A 12,309-nucleotide genomic window follows, 5' to 3' on the forward strand; every position below is an offset into this window, starting at 1 on the left:
TGGTTTGGTAATCTATCAGTTCATTTTAAATCACAAATTACCCTCCTCATCCAGACAGCTTTGAAGGTCATGGGAGTGAAACAGCACCCCTCCCTGCAGACAATCTTTGAAAAATCCCTAATCAAACAGGCAGGAAAAATTCTATCAGATCCTTCCCACATCCTCAACTCTGAATATCAACTTCTTCCTTCTGGCAAACATTTCAGGGTTCCCAAATGTAAGTCAGACAGATACAAACATTCCTTTGTTCCACCATCCATTAAACCCGTCAATGCAAATGTCAACCCACTTGAGTGCAATATGTTTTGTGAGTTGTTATAAATGTTATATGTTGTTATATGTTATACTGTACATGTGCAATAGAATGATGTGCAATGTTTTTTTTTATAATAGTATAATTTGCAATGTTTTTCTTCTCTTCTTTTTTTGGCATTCTTTTTAAATGTACCGGAGTGCTGTGTGTCTGTATGATTTTTATCGACCCCAGAGGGAATTTTATTTATCTTATAACCACCCCGAAACCTGATCTAAGAAGACTTCAGAAAAGCAGGTTGAGTTTGGCTGCGTCAGGCTGGGTTCTGCCTGGAAGAGAGATTTATGAGGCAAATTAGGAACAAGATTAGTGCCAAGCTGCTGTTTACTGGGAAGGGAGTTTTTGAGGACCTTCTCCCTAGAATTCCCTTTCCCTTTTTGATTCTGAAAGCCTCAGTCTGCTGCATTTCCAACATTACTTATGCTATTGTATCCCAAAATGATCTTTTATCTATTTTGTCCTATTTACTAGATAACAAGAATAAATCTGACACAGAAGGGGTAAAAGGTAAAAAAAAAAAACCTTGATGGCAAAACACCACTTCTCCAAAACACTCTACAATGTAAGTACGATACTTCACAGCATGGGTGAAATGACTGTGCTTACAAACTGAATGAGAATCCTGAGGAAATGTGACAACTTTACTGTAAGTAAGCTCTAAGTATCATTTCCAGATTTCTGCTTCATTGCCCCTCAGGTTTAATGGCTGTTATGTTGCTTAACTACAGAAAGAAGCCAAGGAGCTCGATTTTCATCTCACTCTATGACTGGATTTATTTTCAGTGAGGAAACACTAGTCTTCAGTATATTGCCAGGCTCTTACTCACACTTGTCTACGGCAAACCTTCTATTATACTGTAGCTCATGATGAGATACAAATTGCTCTTAATGTCGGTATCTACCCTTTGCTAACATTACAGCATAGAAAAGTGCAGCCGCACAAAACAGATTTGCTCCAAACATGCCGAGTTTGATTTAACCCATCTTCTTCGGATATCTTGCCACAGTCATTTCGAGGTCATATTAATCAGGTTTGAAATTCTTCATTACCAAGCTCCTCATGCTTTGTTATTGTTTTCTGGAGAACATGTACACTACTTATGCAATGCATGTCTAGTTGCTAATCCTTTGGCTGTTAAACCATCTTATTATTTACATAAGAGATTTCAGCCATTAACAGATTTTCTCCAGATCCTTTAAACTCTTAACTGTAGGATTAGGCCCCATTCTGATTCTTTCCGCATTCAATGTTTTCGAGGTAGTATTACCAGATTATAAAGAGCAGCTTTAACAGAGCTTTCAAGCGTCTGCAACGAAAAACGACAAACACACAACGGGTAGGGGTAGGGAAGGAAGCCTGCTCATTTTAATATGTCGGGGCTCTTTCTGTATATAAAGAAGATGCGTGTGCACGTTATTCAGTGTCAGAAGACCAATCTTTTTTTCATTCATACCACAGCCTCCTAAACGTGTATACAATCTGTTCAACTATCTTAAATTCCAAAAACCTTTCAGAGAGATTCATTTTGCTCTCCCTGCACTTTATTTTTTTGTACATTTCAAGTTCACATTCCTTTGGCTGTCAAAAATAATTCTTCAAATAAACAGAATTATAACGAACGGCCTTTTTTAAAATTTTGCGGCATTGAGCAGGGGAAGAGGCTCTGTTGTCCCATCTAAGGGGTGTGGGTTCTAGTTCCCACCATGGATACTGCTGGTATGTCTATAAGCAACATACTGTATTTTACTTTTGTTGCTCTGCATCACCCAGCCATATTTAGCAGAGATCTGGAGTGAAATAATAACCCAGGAAAAAAATGCAGTCCCCAACTCTGACACTCCTGGGCCGGGTTTTTTCAAAGCCCTTAAAATAGCCAGACCATGGGAACTCACTCAGATTGATCATTTTTATTATCTGGCTTTTATGGTTGTTTACATACAGTCTCACCACATTATGTACGACTAAGTGTGTAAAACAGAAGTCAGTTTCACACATCTTGGATGCCAGAACCTAGCACAAATAATATTTCTTCAGTTCTACCCACCTTCTGAAAAGCCCAAAAATATTGTCTACAATTCTTCAGAAATACCGCCCTGTCTATACCCAGTGAGCAAAAAACAAAAATAATGTTGTTCTTGCTAACATACTGACATTAGATTTAGCTTGCTTTTCACTTGACTGACCAGAAGTTTTGAATGAGGGGAAGAAGCGTTTTGTTATTCTCATATAAAGACATATAGGACATGCGGTCATAACAAAATAGCACCACATACTCTCAATAGAACCTACAACATGTTGTACTGTTGTTTTTACTGTGTGTTCACAGCTGTCGTGGGAATATGGTCCAAGTGGCATGAAATGTGCCAATAGGCACACCTTTAAAAACATAATCAGAAGATAAGTTATACAGTATCGGCAAAAACAGAAAAGATGCTCCACTCACAGAAAGCTAAAAAGATTCTAGCCGAACCTCCGAACACACTTCTCAAACTACTTGATACTGATTTACACAGACTGAGAACATTATGCCATAGGAGGTGCTATACAGTACCTCACATACTGCACATCTTCAGGCGTTAAAAGAATTTAGACCAGTTGATATTTTAAATCCAATGGCACTGTTTGTAAATCCAGGAGTGCTTACCCCAGGGACCTGCTTAAATTCCTTTTTGGGCTTGCATAATCCAGTCTCCCTGAACTTCCACCTTAATTCAAGTTATGGAGCCATATCCACTAGCTGTTGGTGCATAATGGCTGCAGCACATCACTTCAGTGGTGGATGAAGTGGGTCCCCTTTTACACGTAAATCTCTTGGGATTCTTTGGGATGAAAAGTGCTACAGAAATACACGAAAAATAATAATTATCTTCATGATCGGCTTTCTTTCCCCATCATCAGCAGACTCAGGATAATCCATGGTCTTCTGCATAGCCACAACAACATTGGAAGGACTGGATACTGTTTACCATTTCATTCCCACAGAACAACGTACTGTACTTCGCAGTCCTTAGGAATTATGGGGAAAAAAAATACATGCTGAACCGTTCTCAATGCTTTAGACAGTTTGGGATACTCTGATGGATCATACCACTCCTGTGTGTGCACATAACATCAATTAATAATTATTCATAGGATGTTTGGCTAGAAGACAACTACTTTGGATAATGTTCAAGTAGGCAGCTGCGTCAGCATGCGTAGGTTGCAAAGTAACAGGTAAAGGTTTATTCCATGCTGAAAGGAAAAGAAAAAAGACATAACTCTCTTTCGGCTGTTAAGTCTTCTTCAGGTGTTGGGCAAAGACTCCACAGCCGAAACATTTAATTCCTTCTTTTCCTTTCAGCATGGAATAAACCTTTACCTGTACTTTTGATAATTAAAATTGTTTTCAAGCCCAAATTATTTTTAGTTGTACGAGGTAGCTTTCTGCAGGTATCATTTGCCTTCAGGAATCTCAGCCTGGGGGTGCTTCAGCATACATTTCAACAGAAATATGACTTGCAAATGGAAAATTCCTGAATCTTAAAAAGCCTTTAACAGACAAACATGTCCTGCCAACCCTGGCTTGTCATATACAAGGTTTTCAATGTAACTGAAGTGCTTTTACCATCCACCTTGATGATGTTCGAGGCCACCTAAGAGTGTTTGTCCTGTCATGTTTTAACACATTGAACTTGTGGCCACCACCAAAACAGCACAAACAAGTCAGAAATAACAGGAGGCAGTTGTTTTTTGCACCACTTTTCATACCTTTAAACACAGTTCTTGTAAGGAGATTTACAGGAGGACTTAGAACTGTGTAGCCACAACAACACTGGAAGGACCTGATAATATTTACTGTTTCATTCCCACAGGACAATATATCATTTATGTGAATGGAAAGGGGACATGGAATGGAATGTTTTACTGAACTGAGAGTAGCTTCCTGATAGACTAAAAAAATTCTCTGTTTAAACTTTGTTGAGTTATCAAAGACCAGCAGGCAGGATCAAGATGAGTTAAACTGTAAAAGAGAATCTTGTCAAAATCTTGTCAAAAGCTTTGACACCATGCTATCACAAAATACATTGCTACTAACGAATCAGCCCTGAGAGGAGTGACCAAATGCCAAGGCAAACAATGGGAAAGAACATATAAAACTGACAACAGAAGGCAATTTGTTTTACACAAAGGGCAGTGGGAGTCTGGGACAAGCGATGCAGCCATACTGTTGAAGCCGATATCCCTCCTTCATTTCAAGAAAAGGCTGGATCCGATCCTTGGATCACTTACCTACTAGATGGGCTGAAAGGCCTGGTCTCATGTGTAGACCCTCCTATGGTCTTAATTCCACACACGTACAGACTGAACTATGGGGAACGTGTTGCCATGGAAAATTACCAGAAAGCATTGAAAGCACCCTCATAGGGTGTGCAGAATGTTCCTAAGGAACCAAATCACCAGCACACCTGGATTCGTGGCGCCCTTCGATTGACTTACAGTAGGTGCAATTTGTACATGCCCGGAATTCCACTGCTCGGTAGTCGAGATCCAGTTTTCTGGGATAAGCCCAAGCAACTTGGTATACTGGAAAAGGAGAGGTGCAGGCGCGATACTCACAGGTCGTGAGGTAGCGATCGGAATCGAGGAGGGGGTGGGAGGCTTGGCTGAGACCCCTCCCTGGTGCGTAGGGAGGGTGAAGCGCTGGCCGGTGTCGGGGGGCGAGGAATAGGAGCGCATGCGAGACTCCAGGCGCTCTGGCTCATTCTTGTAGGCTTCCAAGGGGAAAGAGGGCTGTTTGGTCACCTGAGTCGGAGTAGTAGGGGGTGAGGAGAGCCCTGAGGCTGTGGAAGAAAACAAAACAGGCGGTTAGAGTTTACTTGAGCTCACTTTACTTGGTCTTTTGCGGCTGCCACAGGTGGCAGTACCGTCCGGTAATCCCAAAGGATGGACTGCAGTCAAGTCTCTCAGTGGTCTCCTGAGCACATTTTGAATCAGTTACTGTGTTCCAATGAGTTTTTGGTCTAAGATTTCAGGAGATTTAAAAATGATTTATAGTTTTAAAATATATCCGACTGCAGTGACAAAACCCTTTATATCTACCAGTCCTCAGCCTGAATTAGTTTCTCGAAATGCACATAGGCCCTGATAACAGTCTCGCTGAGACCGTACAGTACATTCAATCCGAGCATGGCAGGGAAAATTAAGGAATTGCAAAAGCACAAAGCCTGTGAGCAATTTATCACGGGATGCTCAGCTGTTAGGATTCCAGTGCATTAGGAACTTTCTCCTCTGGGGAAAGAAGAAACAAATCTTTAGCTGATCTTTTAGGTTGTCTCAGGTCACCATGGTAGAACACATGCTGTTACAACAAGAATGCATCTCCCCCCCCGAATGAAAATGTTGTATCACCAGGGCAACCATTTCTAACATTATGTCAGTTTGTCAATTGTGTATCAAAGGGTCTCTGCTAACTCGGATTACATTATGCAATAATATGCCAATTCTATCAAGCACTGCCATCCATATCAGTAGCTGCTGTTTAAAATTAACCTTCCTTCTCACTTGATGCCGAGTCCGTGTAAAAACTTTCTCCTCTTTTATCTTACATGGCCATCCATTCATTATAGAGAAGGTATACAGTACACAGCACTCAAGTATTAAGAGGATTCCTTGGTTGTCTGCTCTTAGCTGAAAAAGCTGCCTATGAGGTAAACCAATTTAAAAACAATTTTACAATAGCTGAGTTGACACTGCAGATGCTCAAAAGGATCTCTCAAGTAACACACAAATGTGATTGCTGGATCAAAAAGCTACTATTGATAAAAAAACCCCAAACAATATGGGAAAAGCAACACCCTTCATTTCTAACCTTTCTTATATTCAAGCTGCAAACCACAAATTATCAAACAGCTGGAAAAATAGGATGCAAATCTATTTATAATATAATCTAAAACAGTATATTAGAGAATAATAAAGTTATTGAACATGATTCATGTACTGATGTAAATTATGTCATAGAAGCAGACATACAGCACGCTGTTACATTTACTACAGTATTTTTATTAAATTTCAGCACGGATTTCATTATAATAATTCTCATCTTAATATACTATACAACATTATTCAAAGTTTTCCAATTGAAATACCCAGCAAGACATTGCTGTACTCTATACACAAGCCCAGGAACAAGCTATTTTAAAATGACAGAATTCCCTCCTCTTAAAAATGAACAAGCAACATGTACACAGCTGCCAAGCATCCACAACTTATCACTTTTTTCCCCAGCAAATGGAGAGAAAGCACAGTTTCCTGAACTGTATCGTACATCTTAACAACTCTTTCATCTGCAGCAAATTTCATTACCCATCTCTCTTTTCTTTGGCCGATGTTGTCATTCTATGTCTCCAGAATTTTAATCAGGTCCTCCTAGAAATGTACAGACGCAAATGAAAGCATAAAATCTACTCTGCCAGATCTGGTCAAGGAAAGCAGGTCATTCCAAGGTACTGTAGCTCCATGTATACTGATTAACATGTACAGAAACCATGATTCTTTCTAACCTGAATTTAATAACAGCATTTTAAAAGCTATGCACATAACGGTAAAAAAGAATTTCACCAACTTCAAAAAGCAACACAGCTTCACATCTGGAGCTACAGTATGTAATGGCACCTGCAGAAGAAACACTGCAGAAAACTGTACATTTTCAAACAGTATGTTTCTATTACAGTATGTATTTTAATAATAATAATAATAATAATAATAATAATAAATTCCTTACACTTATATAGTGCTTTTCTGCACACTGCACTCAAAGCATTTAGGGGCATTAGGACCCACACGGACTGCAGGGTGAGCGCCCCCTGCTGCCCCCACTAACACCTCTTCCAGCAGTAACCTTTCCCAGGAGGTCTCCCATCCAGGTACTGACCAAGCTCACACCTGCTGAGCTTCAGTGGGTTGTCAGTTGTGAGTTGCAGGGTGATATGGCTAATGGCTACTTAGGTTAGCTGCATTTTAGTAATTGCTGCCCCACAGTAGAGACGTTGTCACATTACGTCATGACATTGTGGAAGGTATTTAGCAAGATTGAAATATCCACATAAAAGATTGATTCCAAAACTCACAAGATCAAGGAATCAAAAGGTAACATGGGACGGAGAACTAGTAAACAGAAACAGAAAATAAGTGTGTGGTGGTAGAGTGTAGCTGGAAGTGGAGAAGCTTCTAATTAGAGTAATGTAATTAGTGGCGTAACACTGGGATCTGTGAGACATGCCACAGTTCCTAATTTATATCATCGACATTGACTCTAGTGTCTTTAGTAAACACGCAATGACACAAAGATGGGAGTGGCAAAGACTACAGAAGCAGCAAAGAAGACGCACAAATGGATACTACAACTTAACACTTGGTGTTGTACAGTGCTGTATTTTTTTAGAACTTGCTGTTTATATTTCAAAATTTCTATTATATTTCTATACAAAGCTGTACAATAAATCCGTTCTTGTGTTTATCCTCACAATGTGCTCTTGTGGCCTTTGGTATTTTGCTAGAAATCAAAACTGAGCAGACCCTCTGAGACGAGCCCTCTGACACTGAACAGGCCCTCAGAGTTTACTAGTCACATCTCCACAGCCTCAAAACTCCTCATTGTGCTGCAACTCGACTGAGCACACTGTCACATCGTGGACTTCACATGCTTTCCTGCACGGTACTAGTCATAGCTGGTTAACAATGGAAACTTGGCCCTGAGCATACTTATTTCACTGCTCTCTCCATTATGTAAACTCAAAGACTTTCCGATCCAATTGTCATGACCCATATCATCTGGATGTGACATTTTTAACCTTTGATTTGCTTTTCCATTCTCTCTCTCATGGGTGTTTTACAAAGTAGAAGCTCAGGCGGTTATGCGAAAGCAACCTGCAGATAGAACTACAGGAAGGAACGTTCCTAAAAGATCTACAGTACCACATCGTGCAACATACAGGATTTGCAAAAAAGAAAATGTTTCAGGTACTGCAGAATGATAGGGTTGCATTAGTTGATCAAAGGGGTCATAAAAATCAATGGTGGTTGGGAAAAAGATAAGGCAGATTAATAACTGCTTACACTTAAATAGCGCTTTTCTGGACACTCCACTCAAAGGACTTTACAGGAAGTGGGGACTCCACTCCACCACCACCAGTGTGCAGCATGCACCTGGATGATACGACAGCAGCCATAGTGCACCAGTTCACTCCCCACACACCCGCTATCAGTGGGGTGGAGAACAGAGTGATGAAGCCAGTTCATAGGTGGGGACTATTAGGAGGCCATCACTGGTGAAGGCCAATCACCTACTCTTTTTAAGAAACACCCTGGGATTTGTAATGACCACAGAGAGTCAGGACCTTGGTTTACGTCTCATCTGAAGGACAGCGCCTTTTTACAGTAAGTGTCCCCCATCAAACCTGGGGCATTAGGACCCAGACAAAGCGCAGGGTGAGTGCTTCTTACTGGCCCCACTAACGCCACTTCCAATAGCAACCTTAGTTTTTCCCCCATGAGGTCTCCCATTCAGGTACTGACCAGGCTCACACCTGCTGAGCTTCAGTGGGTTGCCAGTTGTGAGATTCAGGGAGATAATGTAGATAATGTGTACCATGCAATGTTTAATGCAGATAATGGAACCGGTAAATAAGATTGTAATTCATCATCCTCCATCCTTGTTGAATTTTGAGTTGCAATAGGGAGATGGTAACTGCTAAACCGAAAAGATGGCAGGGAAAAGTAAAACATTCTTAACACAAGCTTTTCATCTGTTGTGTTGTCGGGTACCTCCTCTGAACAGATTAACCCGAAAGCCACCAGTGAACATAATTAATGAGCAGATGTTGCTCCTAATAACTCAGCGACACCTTTTAATTGGCTCTGCTGGAGACGAGGCTATCAGAAAGGAAGCAATGCAGGAGGGTCATCTTCAGAGCAATGCAAACAGACGAAGGAAGGCCTGTTGGGATGATATGTAAAAGGTACACGACTGCTGCTTGAAAATCCCAAGTTTAAAATTTCATTGGTTATGCTTAATATCTGTTAAGATTTGCAAAAAGTGACAAGTTACAAATTAAAGTGAGCAAACAGAATTTCAGAAGTAAATAAAATCACAATCTGTGTTGTTCTCCAGGACTGCAGGTTGAGCATTAATTCTCCCTATGCAAGTACAGAATATAATTAGACCCAACAGGATGCCCATTTATTTGTTGCAACAATCATTCTTATTTATTTAAACCTTAAGCCTATGGGACAGGAAACACAGAAGCAATTACAGAACAGGACGAAACATCACACCTTTGGAGATAGTTTATCATCTGCAATATCCCAAGGAACCAAAGTAACGATAGTGCAGCGGCGATTCGGACCTTTCTAGAAGCAAAATATCCTTACTGAAAACAAGATGAAGAAACAGCAGACTCTATCCAAACCCATAGAATACTCTTCTTCCCTGCAGTCAGCTCTGCTGAGGAAACACATCTGTTGAGCATTGATAGTGTTAACAGAGACAACTGATTAACAGGGGGGAAAGTTCCTCATATACTTTATAGCTCAACATAGAACCCACAAATTTCCCAAACACATTCATTCTAGAGCAGTTTTGTTTGGTGAGGAAGACCAAGGGGTATCTGAAAATGCATGTTTGGATGAACATGAAATGCAGGACGACTAAGTTAAACATCTTTAAGGAGTTTAAACTTCACTTCCACTGTGGATTTTAGTGATCAAAAAAGCAAGACTTTCTGTTTTGTAACTCTAAGCTTATTATCATAGGCTTAACTGACTTCTTTGAACTTAACAGCCTGTGTAAAAGATCTATAATGTAAACTTTGCTCCTTGTATGAGGTCAAGGGCACGAGCTGCTTGTTTTGGCAACAGGTTTCAAAGTATACAGTATGACATACAGTACTTTTCTCCTGACTGTAATGTGTTTTTGACATGAGTTCTATAGTTGAAATTAATAAGAAACATTACATTTCGGACTATGTTGTTTTCTCCATTATTTAAAAACACCATACATATTTGTACACAGTGCATTTCTAATTCTTATATTCCTCAGTTTTAATCATTTCAACAATCCAACTGAACAGGAGTTATAATGGGATGAAATGAAATACAGAACGTTTATAATTTCGATTCATGCCAAATTCCATGTACAGTATTTTTCACAATCTAACTTTAACTTTTTTGCCACTTTAACTGAAACTTTTTACCAATTGGGGCTTTGTACACACTTCCTTTGAATATTTTAAATGAACTGCCTAGACCTCATTTACAGAACAAATCATAACTGAAGATACAGTACGTTTGGGAATTCTAGTAAATTTTAGTTGCAATACAAAGATCAGTGTCATGTACTCCGGAACCAGGAAGTTTTCCTGGCAAAGGTATGAAAGAAACATGTGTCCTTTCAACCTCATGAAAACAATAGCACCATAGGTCTGTATTAGACGATCTATGCTTGACACTGTACAAGATTTACATGATTTTACAGAAATACTATTTCTAAAAGCATTTTCTGATTTTCAGTAAAAGCTCCTTTAAACTTTTAAAAGTACAGAACATTAAATACTGTAGTAAGAATTTATTAAATCAGGATTGTAAACACCTGGAATCAGGCGCCCTTGTTTCTTCAACTGTATATGCAAAAAGGTTAGAGTGCCACCTAGGCTGAAAAATACTTATTACAATTATACTGAAGGAAAAAGCTTACTATATAAGCGGTCTGTAAAATAGTTCTGAATTATTTCAGCTAGCTATGGAAATCCACTGCTCTTATTTCCATTTACAGTGGACATAAAAAGTCTACACACCCTTAAGGAAATTGCAGGTTTTTGTGATGTAAAGCCAGAAATCAAGATAAATCATATTATCTTTAATGTGACTGTGCAACCAACAACATTCAAGAGAAAAACAAATAGATAATTATTAGGAAAAATAATTGAAATTAAAAAACCTACAACACACTGGTTGCATAAGTGTGCACCTCCCCCAACTAATAGTTTGTGGAAGCACCTTTTGCATTTATTACAGCAGTAAGTCTTTGTGAATGAGTTGTGAACTTTGCACAACTGGACTTTGCAATTTTATCCCACTCTTCCTTGCAAAAAAAGCTCAAGCTCCTTCAAATTGCCAGGGGAACTCCTCTGCAGAGCCCTCTTTAGGTCATTCCACAGGTTTTCTTTGGGATTGAGGTCTGGGCTCTGATGGGGCCATTCCCAGACTTTGATCTTCCATTTCTGAAGCCATCCCTTTGTTGACTTGAATGTGTGCTTTGGGTCGTTATCATATTGGAAGGTGAAATTCCTATTCATCTGCAGCTTTCTGACAAAGGCCAGCAGGTTTTGTGCCAAAATATGTACCAAAAGCACCTGTCCCAGCTAAAGAGAAGCAGCCCCAAAGCATGATGCTGCCACCACCATGATTCACAGTAGGTATGGTGTTCTTTGGATGATGATGGTGTTGTCTTTGTGCCAAATATATCTTTTAGAATTAAGGCCAAAAAGTTCAACCTATGTCACATCAGACCATAAGACATTTTCCCACATGGTGTGCGGTGACTGAATTTATTTTTTTTGTGGAAAGTTAAGATGGGCCTGGATGTTCGTTTTTGTGAGAAATGGCTTCCATCTTGTCACCCTACCCCATAGCCGACATGTGCAGAATACAGGAGTTTGTGGTTACATGCAAGGAGTGACCAGAACCTGCCAGAAATTCCTGCAGCTCCTTTAATGTTGCTGTAGGCCTCTTGGTAGCCTCCCTGAGAAGTTTTCTCCTTGTCCTGTCATCGACTTTGGAGGGTCGTCCTGATCTTGGATCAATGTCCCTGCGCTGCCACATTTTCTCCACTTATTAATAATAGTCTTCACAGTGGTACATCCATGGTACATCCAATGCCTTTGCTATTCTTTTATACCCTTCTCCTGATCGATACCTTTCAACAACAAGATCCTGTAGATGTTTTGTCAGCTCCTTGTGG

At 39.9% G+C, this 12,309-nt stretch overlaps 1 protein-coding gene across 5 annotated transcripts in view; it reads right to left on the reverse strand.

Moving 5' to 3' along the window:
* The window catches only part of prkag2a (protein kinase, AMP-activated, gamma 2 non-catalytic subunit a), a 129,303-nt gene that overhangs the window by 44,720 nt on the left and 72,274 nt on the right, over positions 1-12,309 (reverse strand). For all 5 annotated transcript variants that reach the window (XR_001479230.2, XM_015354693.2, XM_015354692.2 and 2 more), the window contains one exon: positions 4,911-5,134. Coding sequence is in view for 4 of the 5 variants with exons in the window: in XM_015354693.2 (XP_015210179.1) it covers positions 4,911-5,134 (224 nt within the window). In the remaining variant the exon portion in view is untranslated. The remainder of the gene's footprint in view (positions 1-4,910; positions 5,135-12,309) is intronic.

This window comes from Lepisosteus oculatus, chromosome 6 (assembly GCF_040954835.1).
Source record: "Lepisosteus oculatus isolate fLepOcu1 chromosome 6, fLepOcu1.hap2, whole genome shotgun sequence".
NCBI lineage: Eukaryota > Metazoa > Chordata > Actinopteri > Semionotiformes > Lepisosteidae > Lepisosteus > Lepisosteus oculatus.